Genomic DNA, 17,975 nt, shown 5'->3' on the forward strand with positions numbered 1-17,975 from the left:
ACTAAGGGCCCATTCCTGACACCAGGGATGAAATTATTCCTGTGAAATGGCTCTTCCTTATACAGCTCCCTAAAAGTACTCAAACTATCTTGTGTTTGATTCAAAGAAACTCCTATACTTTCTAAGGGCAAGTCATTAACTTGCCAAGTATTTGGCTGTCTTTCTTATTTCCTATATGGGAACAAAAATGGGTTTGTTTTTCGGACAGAAAGGAAATGGCTTGTGTTTAACTAAAAACATGCTTTGTGAAGATGATGTTGACAATTTATTAGCTATAAGCTATAGTAATTTGAACTGGGGAAAAGATGTTTAAATTAAACAAGAAGTTCCAGCTAACCTCCAGGAAAAACATAATCAAGGTAATAAAACATTGAAATCAGATGATTCAGATGATCTATAATTCATTCATATACGAACTATGCAGTTAGTGCCATCTGCATGGGTAGTACTGAGGTACATGATAATGTTATGATACTTCCCTGTATTTACATGTTTTGTAGTCTAATCCTCTTGAATTTGAACATGTTTCCTAAGCAACACAAAATGGCAGAAGTGATAGGACACTGCTAGTTGTGAGAGTTCTGGGCTTAAGCTTGGCAACATCTGCTTTTGCACTTTGGGGACAGTGCACCATCATGCACAAAATTCAACTACTCTAAGACGATGATGCTGTGAAAAGCCCAGCCTAATCACATGGAGAGAGCTCATGGAGGAGAATACAAGCCTCAGTTAATAGCTTTAGCTGAGCTTCTAACCAAGAGACAGTTTCACTTTGCCCTCACCTTATAACTGAGGGTATCTAGGAGTTGAGCCTGGCACCAGTCAAATTAGCCTAACTGATGCCAAGTAAAGGGGAGATAATCTGTTCCCCTATAGCCCTGGCCAAGTTACAGGATTGTGAACAAATAAATAAAATTATTGTTGTCTTAAGACACTAAATTCTGGGGTGTTTTTGTACACAGCGACAGGTGACAAGAGAAATTTAAAAACCTGGTCTTTGATTGCCAAAACCCTCTTACCTAAAGATCATAAAGAGAATAGACCCATAAGCAGTGCAGGTGAGTAGACATTCACCTATTGAAGATAGCCAGAGAGAGTTATATGGTTGTTTAGTTTTTACCTAGGAAACTAAATTTTAACTCTAGACAGACCACTGTACTGTTTGTTTTTCTTTTTTAATGTTTATTTAGTTTTGAGAGAGAGAGAGAGAGAGAGAGAGAGAGGGAGGGGCAGAGAAAGAGTCAGACACAGAATCTGAAGCAGGCTCCAGGCTCTGAGCTGTCAGCACAGGGCCCTACATGGGGCTCAAATCCATGAACTGTGAGATCATGACTTGAGCTGAAGTCACACGCTTAACCGACTGACCCATCCAGGCGCCCACAAGGAGATTACATTTGGTAGAATGTGGAATATTGAGAACACTTTCCACTTCAGCGTAAAAATGAAACTATTACCCTGCTTCTGTGATATTTTAAATTCTATACCCATTTTGCCAAAAACTGAAAAGAAATTTTATTCGTGACCTTCAATTTATTTTCTTTTTTGAAATGGGAAACAATGGTAACACTTCATTATTGTCCTCAGAGGAGCCATAGTCAATAACAGTTTAAGTGTAGTTTCCAGTTTGATGTGAATGCAATTCAAGATATTTCATTAGAAAAAAGTATTATAAGAGCTAGCATGGTTGATTTATACTGCATGGTTTTATCATGCAACAATAGAGATTTACTTCAGTTCAAATCTGGTAATAATAATGAATTTATTGTTTACTATATTTGTAACTGTAATAAGATAATAGGCTGCATCCCCAGCAGGATTATAATTTCTACCATACGCCCCTATAGCACATTTAGATATGACACTCAACTGCATTTCCAATCAGCTTCACAGATGAGTTTGCTTCCAGAAAAGCACATGCATTCAATTTAGTTTTTAGTAATCTGTGCCTTCATGAATTCCAATAAAATCCAGTTAACAACAACAACAAAATTCTCTGTGAAGTATGATGTTGTTAACTGCCATATATTAAAATATGCTTTCATATGAAGAATTTTTTGGCAGAATTATTATCATTTTTTATTTTGGTACTTTGACCCATTGTACATATTCACAGAAATTTTACTTATCACCACCAAGAATGTGTTTGATACATCGGGCACTGGGTTTGCTTCATTATTTTAAATAATTCCTTTAAAAGCTTTACGATTTCACAAAACTGTTTATTTGAAATGTGACATTGCTGCTGTCACCTTCCTTGAGATACTGAAATCTGTCAAGCAGCTTATATATGTGCTGTTTTAATTTTCTCAATTTATATTTCCTTTTCTTTGAAAAATATGTAAGATGAACATTTTATTACTAAACTCTAACCTGAATTTTGGTCTTCGGTCTATTTTTTTAAATCTTTTTTTTCCCTTGCAGGGAACTCAAATTCAAAGATCATATTAAAACTTAAGCAATATTTTTCATCAACAACTTTGCCTCCCCCAAATTTATATTAGAGATCAAAAAATGAAAGGGTGAAATTATAAAGAAATACTAATATTTAAGTGGATCTTTAGTATAAGTTTTTAAATGAAATCAATATTAAAGATAATTTGTCCCCATGGCAGGAATATGTGGGCCATTCTGGACCATAATGAGTGGTTTGATCAAGTAAAATCTTTATGCATTTTCTGTCGAGATTCACTTGTGCTGTGTTTCTATGAAATCCACACATTTCAAGTAGAATTAGAAGGAAATATCAGCTAGAAATCCTCAGCAAATCCCTTTGTTTTTAGGGTCAAAGTATTATGTACATAATATAGACAATCCACAGATAGGTTCTTTGCCTCAATAGTGGTAAACTGGGCAAAAGTGCCAGGCAGAAGCTTAAGGAAAGAAGGTATGCATCATCAAGACCCAAAGACTGCATTTAAAACCTGACATGCTATTAAGTTTTATGAGATTACAGTTCAGAGTACATACTGAGATTAAATATTCATTATTATAGTCATTAGGAAATATAAAGGACTGATGGGAAATGTAAATGTAGATGGAAAGGATAAAGATGTTCTAAGAGATATTTTACAATTTTTTTCCTCTTTCATACCACTTTAGAATCTGAATGGTTTTTCTAGAGAAGGAAAGAATAGAGCACAACTAGGTTCATACTCATTGAATCAGATCATGATAGAAAATGTGTCCTTGTGCCAAAAATATTAATTCTTTCATCTGCATTTTTAAACAGCTTCTGGCATTTTTTGTCTTCTACATTTGTGTCATTATGCATCAAAAATAGCAAGTTTATATAAAGTGAAAATATATTTATTTTTGAATCAGGTATGATTATCTTCCTAGCTAATAGGCTGAGAAGCAAATATATATTTAATTCTGTTAATTTTTATAAGAATTTCCAACTCCTAATCTTAATCTTAAAAGTAATATTTGAAAATTAATAATTTTCCTAACTTCTGAAATACAGAATTTAGTCATGTAAAGATTAAGCAGATCCATTTTCTGCAGCTTGGGAGAGTGACTACATTAAATGACTTCCTGATTGAAAAAAAATTAAAAAAGGGGCACCTGGGTGCTCAGTTGGTTGAGCAACCGACTTAGGCTCAGGTCATGATCTCACAGTTTGTGAGTTCGAGCCCCACGTTGGGCTCTGTACTGACAGCTCAGAGCCTGGAGCCTGCTTTGGATTCTGTGTCTCCCTCTCTCTCTGCCCCTCCCCTGCTCACGCTCTGTGTCTCTCTGTCTCTCAATAATAAATAAACATTAAAAAAATAAAAAATAAATAAAAAATAAAAACGTTTGATAAAATATTTTAAAAGCCTTTAAAAGTCAATGTTGAGCTGCTAAGATATTAAAAACAACTCACCCTTAAGGGCATTTGCTAAGAGTGATCTTAAATTTTACTTTTTGTTCCCAAGATATAGGGAGAAGGACAAAGAGAAGAAGCCCAAGAGCCGCCCTTTCCACAGAAGAGAATCTAATAGCAGACAAACTCATTCCTATAGCTGGGACACTAAAAACCCATAGCTTACATGAAAAGGAACAAGAAATAAGCCTGCTTCTTTAAGAATCTAAGTGCTGAAAGCAGATCTGAGACAAAATAAAACTTCTGTGATAATTCATAACCACAGGTCAGTTCTCCAATGGAATATGTTTATCCTAACTGGTCTAAAAAATACTAAATAAACGAAAACTCAAGCTGAGATTTCAGTTTAAAGTATCTCTACTTTATAGTGTCCTAGGAACCTAAGAAAAAGCAAATTAAGATCCGATTTGGGGAAGCCTGTCTTCAAGCCAGGTTTCAAAGAGTCTTCACAGAAAAAAAAAAAAAAAATTCCAAGGAATAAGAACGTCCCATGAGACTCATGAACGATGGGGCACCTGTGTGGCTCAGTTGGTTATGCAACTGACTTTTGATTTTGGCTCAGGTATGATCTCACAGTTCCTGAGTTAGAGCCCTGCATCGGGCTCTGTGCTGACAGTGGGGATCCTGCTTGAGACTTTCCCTCCCTCAGTCTCTGCTCCTCCCTTGCTCGTGCTGCTGATCTCGCTCTCTCACAAAAATAAATAAACGTAAAGAAAAAAAGAAAGAAAAGAAAGAAAAACTCACAAACCAGAAGAGAAAAAAGATACTGATTTTTAGAGCCAATGGGGAACACAAAAACCAGACAGCTTAGTAAAAACACACATATTATTCAGAGACTTGGATATCAAACAAAGCATAAATTAAAAAAGAAAAAGAAAAGACACCAAACACTAGCTATACTCAAGTAACATGATTTTTCATCTAGGAAACACAAGAGACACTACAGGTTAATTATTAAGCTACTGAAAGAATTTACCATTATTGCTGAATTTAAAATTGTTATTAAAGAAGACCTTGCATTAAAAAAAAAAAAAAAAAAACTAGTTAGGGGGATAGGATGGTGTCAAGAAACAGACCATGTTCATATGACAAAAATGGCTTTGAGGATAGTGGAGAAAATGAGTTTCTGTAAATAATGATGAGATAATTACTTTTCCACAAAATCGAGTCCTTGCCTCAAATCACATGCAAATAAATTCTGGGTCATTTCATCAAAATGAAAAGTCAACCAACTGGATGTTGCCGCTTGGCTTTGGCTCTGGACTCTGGTGGTTCGTTTTTGGGGTGTCTCGAACTTTGGGCGTTACATTTGGGGGCTCGTCCTGGATACCCCCAAACCCACCAGACCCCCAAGTCAACGGGTCATTCCTGAGACCGATCGGTAAGTGAGCCGGCTCTGTCCGTTTCTGTTTGTTCATTTCTGGCTCTCCCGCGCGGGATCTGTATCAGTGACTGACACAGCCCTGGCGGACGCGCTATAGGGCAGTCAGTCGAGACCAGTAGGAGATGTCCTCTGGAACCCGTCTGGGGCACCATTTTGGCCCATTGGAACTTTTTGTTCGGGTTACAGACACCCGTTCCGTATCTGGTCTCTTCACCAGGGCACTTTCTGTTTGCCACCGCGCTTGCGATTTAACGTGTCTCCTCTCCTCTGCGGGTATATCCGGCTCACTCCCGGAACATAAACTAACTTAACCCATCTATTTCTTCCTATACAGACTATGGGACAGAACCAGAGTACACCTCTCTCCCTTCTTCTGGCTAATTTCACGGATGTCCAGACTAGAGGCCATAACCTAAGCCTGGACATCCGCCAGCCGAGACTTATCACTTTCTGCCTGTCTGAGTGGCCCACTTTCGGGGTGGGCTGGCCTACCGAGGGCACTTTTTGTTTGCCTATAATTGCTAAGGTCAAGGCCAGAACCCTCCTGCCAGGAAAGGAAGGCCACCCAGACCAGGTTCCCTATATCCTCGTCTGGCAGGATCTTGTTGAAAACCCTCCACCCTGGATGTCCCCCTTCTTCTCCTCAGGGTCCTGTAAGATTCTTGCGGCCCACTCCATGGACCCAACCAAGCCGCGGACCCCCTCGGCGCCCCTATGTCCCATATTGCCCGACAGTCAGGACCTACTATCCCTAGACCCTCCACCCTATCATCCCCCTCCCCTCGCACCCCAGGCCCTACCCGCAGCGGCAGCCCCACCAGTCGCCCCGCTGGTTGCCCCCCAAGGGGAACCAGGAGGACGGGAAGCGGCCGCTGCGCCGGGACCAGGGAGACAAGGGGCAGCAGCTGCGCCGAGCCCTATTGAAAATGAAACCAACTGCGAAGGGCCAGCCGGCGAACTCGTGGGCGCACCCAGCGTGACCCAAGCTCTCGCCTCCCCGACTCCACTGTGGCCCTACCCCTGCGGGAAATAGGACCCCCCGATGAAACGGGCAACCCCCGACTCCAGTATTGGCCCTTCTCTACCAGCGACCTTTATAATTGGAAAACCCCAAATGCTCGGTTTTCTGATAACCCTAAAGATCTCATAGCCCTCCTAGAGAGCATAATGTTCACCCACCAGCCTACCTGGGATGACTGCCAACAGCTTTTGCGAATCCTGTTCACCGCGGTAGAAAGGGAGAGGATTCAACCTGAAGCGCGGAAGCTGGTTCCCGGGGAAGATGGTGGACCCACTGTTAATCCTGACCTCATTAATGCAGCATTTCCCCTGACTCGGCCTGATTGGGACTACAATGCAGCAGAAGGTAGGGGACGACTGCTCATTTATCACCAGACTCTAATGGCGGGTCTCCGGGCTGCAGCACGCAAGCCCACTAATTTGGCCAAGGTATACTCGATAATACAAGGTAAAACAGAGAGCCCTGCCACCTTTTTAGAAAGATTAATGGAAGCCTTTAGGCAGTACACCCCCATGGACCCCGAGGCCCCCGAAAATCAGGCCACAGTTGTGATGTCTTTTGTAAACCAGGCTGCCTCTGACATCAAGAAGAAACTCCAAAAATTAGAGGATCTAGAAGGAAAACAGATCCAGGACCTACTCTGCATTGCTCAGTGGGTAGATAATAATCGGGACGCTCCAGAGGATAAACAGCTCAAAGCCACCAGGGAAATGACTAAAGTCTTAGCCGCCATAGTTCAGAAAGATCAAGGGCCCACAGGAGAACAGAAAACTCACCCCCCCAGGCGCCCCCTAGACAAAGACCAATGCGCCTACTGTAAAGAAAAAGGACATTGGATTCGTGACTGTCCCAAAAAGAAACAACTGCGCTCGGGATCAGAGCCGTGGCAAACCAAAGTGGCCCCCATCCTATTTACCCAGGACTCAGAATAGGGAAGATGGGGTTCGGACCCCCTCCCCGAGCCCAGGGTAATCCTACAAGTGGAGGGGACTCCTGTGCAATTCCTTGTGGACACAGGAGCACAGCATTCAGTACTCACTAGCCCTCATGGAAAAATCTGTGATAAGTCCTCCTGGGTCCAGGGAGCTACAGGAACTAAAAAATATCCTTGGACCACCCAACGAACCGTGGATCTAGGGACAGGAAGGGTAACCCATTCCTTTTTGGTTATTTCGGATAGTCCCTGCCCCTTGCTGGGAAGAGATCTCCTCAAGAAAATGGGAGCTCAAATTCACTTTCAGCCCGGAGGGCCTAAAGTAACTGACTCCCAGGACCAACCTATCTCGGTCCTCACCATACAACTGGAAAATGAATATCGGCTTCACCAAACTCCACCCCTCCCAGAACAGGATATTGGCTACTGGCTCCACTGGTGTCCCGAAGCCTGGGCAGAAACCGGGGGAATAGGGCTAGCAAAACATCGCCCGGCTCTATTCATAGAAGTCAAGCCAGGGGCCGACCCCGTGAGGGTCAGGCAATACTCCATGTCAGCAGAGGCCAGGCTGGGCATCACCCCACACATCAGCCGTCTCCTCGACGTCGGAATCCTTAGACCATGCCATTCGGCGTGGAATACCCCTTTGTTGCCTGTGCGCAAACCTAACAGCGGAGATTACCGGCTAGTGCAAGACCTAAGAGAGGTCAACAAACGGGTTATGGACATTCACCCTACCGTGCCCAAACCTTATACTCTTCTCAGTACCCTCAGCCCAGACAAACGATGGTACACTGCCCTTGATTTAAAAGATGCCTTTTTCACCCTGCCTTTGGCCCCCAAGAGCCAAGACATCTTTGCATTCGAATGGGCGGACCCGGAAAGAGGCATAAATGGACAACTCACCTGGACCCGACTTCCACAAGGATTTAAAAATTCCCCCACCCTATTTGATGAAGCCCTCCACGAAGATTTAAGTAAGTACCAGAAATTAAACCCAAATGTGTTTCTCCTACAATATGTAGATGACCTCCTTATTGCAGCTGAGACCCGAGAAGCCTGTCTCCTGGGGACGAAAAACCTCCTACAGACGCTGGGGAACCTAGGGTACCGCGCATCCGTTAAGAAGGCCCAAATCTGCAAACCTGAGGTAATATATCTGGGGTACCTGCTAAAAAAAGGACAAAGATGGCTTACCGATGCCCGGAAAGAGACTGTCCTCCGCATTCCGCGACCCACCACTCCTCGACAGGTGAGAGAATTCCTGGGGTCTGTGGGATTCTGCCGGTTATGGATCCCAGGTTTTGCTGAAATGGCCAAACCCTTTTACGCAGTCTCTAAAAACCAACCATCATTTGAATGGTCTGCGGAAGCTGAGCAGGCATTTCAACAGATAAAGAGAGCCCTCCTATCGGCCCCAGCTCTAGGACTGCCCGATATCTCTAAGCCTTTCCACTTATATGTGGACAAACATAAAGGCATAGCCAAGGCAGTGCTAACCCAGCATCTAGGTCCATGGCCCAGACCAGTGGCCTACCTCTCAAAAAAACTGGACCCTGTAGCCGCAGGATGGCCCCCTTGTCTCTGGATAATAGCGGCTACAGCCCTAATGGTTAAAGACGCCGATAAGCTGTCCCTAGGCCAAGAGTTACATGTCACCACACCCCACACCATCGAAGGAGTGCTCAAGCAGCCCCCCGATAGGTGGATGAGCAATGCCCGGATGGCCCACTATCAGGGACTCCTGTTAGATCCCTTGCGGATCACATACACCCCTCCCCGAACTCTAAACCCGGCCTCGCTGCTACCTGACCCTGACCTGGACTCCCCGCTCCATGACTGCGCCGACATCCTAGCTCAGATCCATGGAATAAGGGAAGATCTACAGGACCGGCCTTTACCGGATGCTGAGGTCACCTGGTTCACTGACGGAAGCAGCTTCGTCCATCAAGGACAGAGGTATGCAGGGGCAGCAGTGACATCTGAGACTGAAGTAATATGGGCAGAGGCTCTGCCCCCAGGGACTTCTGCCCAAAGGGCAGAACTGATTGCCTTGAAAAAGCATTAAAAATGGGGCAGGACCACAAAGTGACTGTATATACAGACAGCCGGTATGCCTTTGCCACAGCCCATATACATGGGACAATATACCGTGAGAGGGGACTACTCACTGCTGAAGGCAAAGATATCAAAAATAGAGAGGAAATTCTGGCCCTATTGGTCGCTATTTGGGCCCCTAAGAAACTGGCCATAGTACATTGCCCGGGTCACCAAAAAATAACTGATCCAATCTCTCCAGGAAATAACCTAGCTGACCAAACTGCATGCCAGGTAGCACAAAAACCCATCCCAGTATTACCTGCGCAGCTACCAGATCCAGGGCCCCGAGATTTACCCCCACAGCCTGAATACTCAGAAGATGATCTTATCTGGATACGCAGGCTCCCAATGACCCGAGTTACAGATGGATGGTGGCGGGACTCCAGAGACCGCCTTATCCTTCCCAAAAAATTGGGCCACGCAATCCTGACAAAAATACACCACTCTACCCACTTGGGGCCCCGAAGGCTTCAAGATCTCATCAGACAATCCAAACTAGTGTTAAGAAACATCTCTGACCAGACAGAAAGAGTTGTGACAGCCTGTTCTGCATGTCGACTCCAGAATGCGCACCTACATGTCACAGTCCAAGGCCACCGTAAAAGAGGAACCCTACAGGGAGCCCACTGGGAAGTTGACTTCACTGAAGTAAAGCCCGGCAAATACGGCTATAAATACTTACTAGTGTTCGTAGACACCTTTTCAGAATGGACCGAAGCCTTTCCAACCAAGAAGGAAACGGCGCAGACTGTAGCCAAAAAGATCCTAGAAGAAATCCTGCCCAGGTATGGTTTTCCACTAATGATAGGGTCAGACAATGGGCCTGCATTCGTCTCTAAGGTAAGTCCCACCGCCATCAAGGTAGATAACCTCCCTACCTGGATTCACCACACCCACATTAAGCCTGTGGACCCGCTGTCTAACCTCGTGGGACACATTGATAGAAATACTACTTGGACTGTAGACCGGAGTAAGAAAAACCCCCTCAAACTAACCTTGCGCCGTGCCTCCCCCAGACATGTTCCAGATAGTGACCCTTGTCCTACTAGCCCTCAACCTCAAACTCCTGGAGGGAGGACTAAATGCCCCCGTTGACAAACAGAGATTGTTACAAGCTCTGTATGGAAGGCCCTGTGATTGCAGAGGTGGCGTAGTTAGCACCATTGCCCTGCCACATAGTAAAAGAATAGTAGCCGGCTCTGTAGGAAGAGGGGGTCTACAGCGAAGCTACACTCAAACCCAAGACTGTGGGACCACAACCGCTTACTTAACCCAGACCTATGACACCACCGGACTCCAACAACAGCAGTGGTTATGTGTTAACAAACCCAAACCCCTGCCCCCTATGACAAAATGCCCTTGCTCCACTTTCCAAGAGTTGATGCACAGCTCTTGTTATGACTCCTATCAACAATGTATAGGGCCAGATAACTCCACCACCTACTTTATGGCCATCCTACAAAGTAACAGGGCAGCAATAGCCAGTGATAACAATATGCAATTTCAAGCTGGCTGCTCTGGCTCAATTGGAGCCGCCATCTGCTGGAACCCCCGAGCCCCCATACATGTGTCTGACGGTGAAGGACCCCAAGACGCTGTTAGACAGATTGAAACGCAAACGAGGCTTAAGGACCTCGCAGAACATATGTATCCACAGCTTAATTACCACCCCCTAGTTCTCCCTAGGCACAGCCCTTACGAGTTAGACCCTCAGACAATGTCTATCCTAGAAACCACTTTCTCACTCTTAAACATCTCTAACCCGACTCTAGCCCAAGATTGTTGGCTTTGCCTACCCCAGCAAACTCCCCAACCCATCGCCATTCCCACTGAAGTTGATATCCGCATAACCAATGACTGCTTTCCCTCTTCCCTACCTGACCCCTTCCCCGTTCAATTCATTAGCCCGTTCAATGCCTCTTGCTTTATAAATAACCTTACCTCCCAGAATAACAGCATAGATGTAGGGATCATATCTCTTGCCCAATGCCACCAGTACATCACTATCAACTCCTCCTTATGTAGTACCAACACCACCGTTTTCGTCTGCGGAAATAACCTAGCCTACACCTATCTTCCCCACAATTGGACTGGAGTATGCATCCTGGCCACTCTGCTACCAGATATCGACTTAGTCACAGGAAAAACCCCCATGCCCATCCCTAGTCTGGACTTTGTAGCTGGCAGATCCAAACGAGCTGTGGCTGTTATCCCCCTCCTGGTAGGCCTAGGAATTACAGGCGCATTAACTACCAGGACAGCAGGACAGCAGGATTAGGAGTCTCCATACACTCCTATCTGCGACTCTCTCGTCAACTAATTGACGACGTCGAAGCCTTGTCAGGGACAATCCAGGATCTGCAAGATCAGCTAGATTCCCTAGCAGAAGTGGTGTTACAGAATAGAAAAGGGTTGGATCTGCTAATCGCAGAACAAGGCGGCATCTGCTTAGCCCTACAAGAAAAATGTTGCTTTTATGCCAATAAATCAGGAATAGTTCGGACCAAAATCAAACAGCTCCAAGAGGACCTCGCACGCCAACGAAAAGAACTAGCCGAAAACCCACTGTGGTCAGGACTCCACGGGTTTCTCCCCTACCTTCTTCCCCTTTTTGGCCCCCTACTATGCCTCCTCCTCCTTTTTACCCTTGGCCCTATTGTGATCAACAAAATAATGGACTTTATCAGGGACAGACTAAACACCATTCAGATTATGGTCCTTAGGCCACAGTATCAGCCCCTAGACATGGAAAGCGAGCTTGATTAGGTAATACTGTAGGACCCAAGATTGGTTCCTCAGGTACTTGAGAAAGGGGGGGAATGAGAGGCCTAGGCAAACTGAAACTTAACCAGCTTGTTCCGCTTCTGTACAAAGCTTAAGTTACGGGAAACTGAAACCTAACCAGCCTAACCAGCTTGTTCCGCTTCTGTACAATTGCTTGGCGCGCCCCCGTATTCCTGACCAATCATTAAGATACCCGTACCCCTAGTTGTGGTATGATCTAAAGGCGGGAACCAATCCAATTCTGCTAAGTGTTCAAATTTAAATATCAACCAATTGCAGCTCTGTAATTGCTCTGAAAAATCCCTGCTTTCCCCATGACTTGTCTGTACCTGTCTATAAAAGGGCTGTAAAAACCTCACTCGGGGCCTCTTAGCGTCACTGGCAACGAGTGCGCGGAGGACCGGGTTCGAACCTGCAATAAACGACCCTTGCCACTTGGCTTTGGCTCTGGACTCTGGTGGTTCGTTTTTGGGGTCTCTTGAACTTTGGGCGTTACATTAGAAGATTCTCAAGCAGCTAAATTTTCTAGATGCCAAGTGGATCCTGCTAATCAGAGGACTTTGTTCAGCAGAAGCTTTATTGTTCTTTTTGGCTGTTTTTCTCTGGTCAAACCAAATGGGTGGAGAAGTGCATCTTTTTTGTCACCTTGGCTAGCCTTACAAGTAGCTTACTATATTCATTTTTTTATGCTTTCATTTTTTGAGAGAGAGAGAGAGAGAGAGAGACAGTGTGAGCCCAGGAGGGGCAGAGAGAGGCGGAACGAGGATTCAAAGTGGGCTCTCATGCTGACAGCAGGGAGCTCCGTGCTGCTTGAACTCATGAACTCACAAACCCTGAGATCACGACCTGAGCTAAAATACTATGCTCAATGGATTGAGCCCACCCAGGTGCCCCTATAAATTCCTTTTTGTCTGTCAGATAGACTTTTCAGTACTTTATAAGGACTTAATTATCAAGAGTTGGATATACCTCATGGTCCAATCCAGTTCAAGCCTTAATCTTCCCAATCGTCTCTCTCTCTCTCTCTCTCCCTCTTTCTCTCACTGCAAATTTACTAAAGTGTATATTACATATAATAAAACTCATCCCACATTTTAAGTGTACAGATTACTAAGTTTAGGTAACTGTGTGCAGTTTTGTAAGCATGATCACGATACATTACAAAACATTTACATTACCTCAGAAAGTTGCCTCGGGCCTCTTTGAAATGAATTCCCTCCTCAATTCCCAGACCCAAGCAGTACTGATCTGCTGTCTATCATAAACATTGCCTTTTCCAGAATTTCATATAAATGGGACCATACAGAATTTAATGTTTTACCACCTTCACTTAACAAAGGTTTTGAAATTCGCCTAAGTTGTGTGTATCAATAGTTTGCTTCTTTTCAGCCTACAAAGGTCCACCACCACCAACCTAGCTCTCTAGGCTGTTAGGAGCTTGCCACCAGTGTTCCACCTGGGCCAGTCCCCATCCTCTGAGGAGGTAACATCATCCTGACTTCACTCCCAGTCACAAGATCGATCAGCATCCATCCACAGACAAGACACCACTGAGAAAAATCCCAGAACCCAGGGGTGAGACTGAAGCACCCCCCTAGACAGCAGACACCAAGACAGATCATATTATAAGGGTAAGAGAAGTGGCTCCACTCTGGCCCCGTCGTCCCTCCCCCAAACCGGGGCGCAGCTCTGCCTCAAGGCTGCTCTGGACCTACCTCGTCACAAGGGGTTAAAGAGACCCAGAGGTGGACATCCTGTTTCCCCAGCGTTGCAGGACACTTCCCAGGGGCCCACTGGGTCTCGCCTGGGACGGAATCACTGAGGGAATGGGCGGGAGCTGACGATGGTGGGGGTGGGGCTTACAGCGGCCAGAACCCAGAGCCTACTTACAGCTGTGCCTGGGCAGAGATCCCAGCAGGTGTCTCTGCTGGTCATCCCTTTTCGCCAGGGAGCTTGGTTGGCAGAGTTCTGCCTAATTCGGGTCTCTAGTCAGGGCCGTAGCAACTCGTTTTACTGCTGCCCCTTGGCAGGGAAGCAGATTTGGATCCTCTAATCCTACCCATCCCGGAAGTCTGGCCAGAGAACCGGGGCAGTTGCAGAGCAAAGCCAGGCCCGCCGTCTTGCCCAACTGTTGAGCACGGTCTCTGGTCCCACATAGCCTGGGAGCCTGAACAGCGACCCTGGGCAGCCTTGGAACACAGCCCGCTGTACCACCAAACCGTGGAGCCGTCCACAGCCTACCCAGCAGAGGAGCCCAGCCTATGAAGGTATGTTGGTAGAAATGTTGGTTGATACAACCAATTTGTAAAACCATGTGGCAGTTTCTTTAAAAGTTAACCATATACCTCTATGTGTGCCAGCCATTCTACTACTATGTATGTACTAAAGAGAAAGTATAGTTTACATAAATACTTGTACATAAATGTTCATAACAGCTTTTTTCCTTGTAATTGCCAAAAACTAGAAAGAGCCCAAATATCCATTAACTTATAAATGGGTTAACAAATTGAGGTATAGCCATAAAATGCATTAAGTCACTAATAAAAAATAATGAACTAACTGGAAAGAACTCTAAAGGATCTGATATTTTACTGCATTTGCCAGCTAACAAGCTAGAGTCTCCCGGGTCAGAGACAAAGGACTTTCTTATGCACAACATTAGCAATAGCAGAGTAGCACGGTTCCCTTAGCGCCGATTCAAGCAGGACAATGTGAAGATGGCGGATGCAATACAGTGTGTTACAGAACAATGACCTCAAGCTCAGGGACTCAAGTATTTTATACTAGGCAATAAGCCTGCTTAACCTTCCTGTAGGAAGGCAATATCTTTATCATACTGGACAATACACAAACCTGCCCTTTGCTCTGGAGGGAGACTCGCTATCTTCCAAGTCTCTCCTCTATTCAAATATCCCTGCAAAGATAATACAGAACAAAAGCAGTTGGTGACTCTGCTCACAAGACATGTAGAAAACATGGGAGACCCATGGAGGATTATCTCCCAATAGTAATAACATGGATGCCTCTTTAAAAAAAAAAGAATACGCTATGGGGCACCTAAGTGGCTCAGTCGGTTGAGTGTCCCACTTCAGCTCAGGTCATGATCTTGCGGTTGGTGAGTTGGAGCCCCACATAGGGCTCTGTGCTGACAGCTCAGAGCCTGGAGCCTGCTTCAGATTCTGTGTCTCCCTCTCTCTCTGTCCCTCCCACGTTTGCACTCTCTCTTGCTCTTTTTGAAAAATAAAGAAAAACATTAAAAGAAATTTTTTTTAAATATGCTGAATGAATGAAGCCAGACCAAAAAAAAGGGGTAGAGGGCATTGCATAGTGTATCATTTTATTTGTAAAGAATTATAGAAAATGCAAACTAATATATGGAAGCAGAAAGCAGGTCAATGGTTGCCAGGGGATGAAGAAGGAGGGTAGGGAGGGATTACAGAAAGGCAGAGAAGCTTTTGGGAGTGAAGAATATCACAAATATGCTGATTTAGTGACGCATTCACTGGTGTATACCTATGTGAAAACACAAAATTATACTCTATAAATTAGTTTATTATATGTAAACTTTACCCCAATAGTGTTGTAAAAGAACATGCAGAAGTCATTCACTGTCTCTACTTCCTTTTAAATATTTGTGAAAATAAAGAGTAATAAAATTCCTGTCTGCTCTAAAATTCCTTGAATCTACTATCAAATTGCATATGGGGCTGACACAGGAATCTGCTCATTGCTTGTACATTTAGTAAATTATCTCTCACTTCACTTAATTAATACATGGATTTTCAAGACATTTAAATTTATAATGAGCAAGGAGGCTGAAAATTTAATGATATTAGAGTTGATGATTTGTAATGGAGTTTCTGAATTCTATTCTACATTTACCTAAAACAAGTTTATCATCCTTTGTCCCTAAGTTAAAGTCTGTAATCTCTGAGAATTTCAAGGAAAAACAAAAACAAAAACTCCTAAGAGGTAATGGAAGCATACTTGAGGAAACGCATTTAGCTGAATTAAGATAGATAAAAATAACTTTAGAATTTGACAGTAATTTGAAGACTAAGTCCAAAGCTCTTTTTTACAGTTTAGGAAAGTGAGACCCAGAGAACTGACATTTGCCAAAGGGAAAGTAACTTTGGTAGTTACAGAATAAGGATTAGAGCTCAGAAGTTCTGATTCCTAGGTCAATATTATCTCCATTATACAAAGTTTCTACTCCTGGTAATAATATGTATATCTTCATTTTTAGGAATACATTCTTCTGTATTCCTCCCTAAATGGAAAACAAGGCAATTACATTGCTTGAAAAAAAAAATACTCCTCACATAGTAATTCAGAAAATCAGTTCAGGTGGTGTAAAGAACAACTTATTTTTCTACCCAAACAGTAATTGAGATCAAAGTGTTCTCACGGTAGCTTATTTACTTCTGTGACACTAATTGTGAGCAAAGAGAGCATGATTAAAGTGGGCCTAAAAAATAAGTTAGTTATTAAGTAGTTAACCTGTCTTCCAATCTCTTTTTTAAAATGTTTTCTTAACACTTTTATAAAAGGCACCATTGACTCCTTGACATACCACATAATTTTTTCTTGCAGGATATATTGCCCAAGAACATATGTACACACACAGATACAAGAGTTAAAAAACATTTGGACTTTGATGGCTCTACAAATTACCTTGCATTTTAGCAGAAAATCACTTATTGGAAGCCTTTTGTTTGGCATGGTTTTTCTTAAACCAACAAACACGACACTGTTAAGTGGACCTTAACAGATGGAGCAGATGGAGGAGCGACAGAAGCAATAAGGGAAAGCAGGAGGGGAAGCCAAAGAGTCCTGGAGGCAAGAAAGAAATGCTGAGGACTATTTCTAGTTTGGGGCTCTTTATTATATTTTTATCAACTTTCCTTTACACATCTAACTTAAAACTCAACTCAGGATTTTGTCAGAAAGTACCGACGTAGCTTAATAACTCACTTTTACCTTATCAAGGAGGCTTCATTGTTTTACAGTCTAATGATCGAGGAGCCATGAGCAAGTGTGTTCAGCTTGTTAAGGATTTTAAGACCAGGTTTTAGGGATCCACATAAAATAGTACATTCCTTATTATTGGGAGAATTCTGATGTACACCATCTGTTTCTCCCTTTATAGCTATAGGTATTTTATGTCTGGAACCCATTCCTTTATACGTGGTATCATCCTCTTAGCCATTTATGTGTCCTAAAACTGGGGAAATAGTTTGCCTTTTGGAATAGAAGTCTAGACAAATTAATATCTGCTGGCATTAATTTCTTTGTGGAATGCCAAGGACTACCACATGAATCTCAGGTATAAATGAACTCCATAGGGAAAGGATTGTTCTGATGTTAAAAACGTGCGAGTTATTTTACATTGAATTATTATATAACTAAAACATAATTTCAAAAATCATTAATCAAGGCATAGGGCTTTTTTTTGGTCATTGTTGTTATTTGAGCTTTGTTTATTTTTCTTTATGTTTTAGATGATAAAAAAAGTTTGAAAGATATATTTTGAAAACATAACCCAGTTGTCCTTCAGTGTTCAAACATTATTACCATGGCTAATTTTTAAAAACGTGGTCAAATTAGCACCACCCAGATATAGCAGAAATCAGAATTTCAGATTTTGTTCCAATGTTGGCAATGATGCTGTAAGTAACCCTAATATGTACATTTTCATCTGTTCTCAATAGTTAATAGTCTGTTTTTCCACTTTTGCTAAATAGAAGTATATTTTAGTTTATGACACATTTCCTGTAAAGTAGTTTGGCCAGTTGAAGAATGCAAGATGAGGATGACAAAGTAAAGATAATTATGACTAAGAGTGAGAATGAGGAAATTCTAACAATTCAAAGGGAATTCATTTACTCAT

The 17,975-nt window shown here is 43.3% G+C and overlaps 1 protein-coding gene and 1 long non-coding RNA gene across 3 annotated transcripts in view; both read left to right on the forward strand.

Annotated features, from left to right (window-relative positions):
- LOC147583289 (uncharacterized) overlaps positions 1–17,975 on the forward strand; it is a 29,288-nt gene that overhangs the window by 8,539 nt on the left and 2,774 nt on the right. Inside the window, exons 2-5 of one of the 2 annotated variants that reach the window (XR_015248057.1) lie at positions 3,915–4,127; positions 4,231–4,424; positions 13,475–13,716; positions 14,116–14,352. This is a non-coding gene — a long non-coding RNA (uncharacterized LOC147583289). The remainder of the gene's footprint in view (positions 1–3,914; positions 4,128–4,230; positions 4,425–13,474; positions 13,717–14,115; positions 14,353–17,975) is intronic. The other variant, XR_015248058.1, reaches the window with a different exon arrangement.
- Positions 5,584–12,067, forward strand: LOC112866856 (uncharacterized). Its single transcript, XM_086680287.1, is given in 5 exon segments — positions 5,584–6,122; positions 6,176–9,255; positions 9,258–10,271; positions 10,318–11,522; positions 11,558–12,067. Coding segments are annotated over 5 exon segments (6,348 nt in total).

The sequence above is a fragment of the Puma concolor genome, chromosome A2 (genome assembly GCF_028749965.1).
Source record: "Puma concolor isolate L17-30 chromosome A2, mPumCon1.1.hap2, whole genome shotgun sequence".
In the NCBI taxonomy this organism is placed as follows: Eukaryota; Metazoa; Chordata; class Mammalia; order Carnivora; family Felidae; genus Puma; species Puma concolor.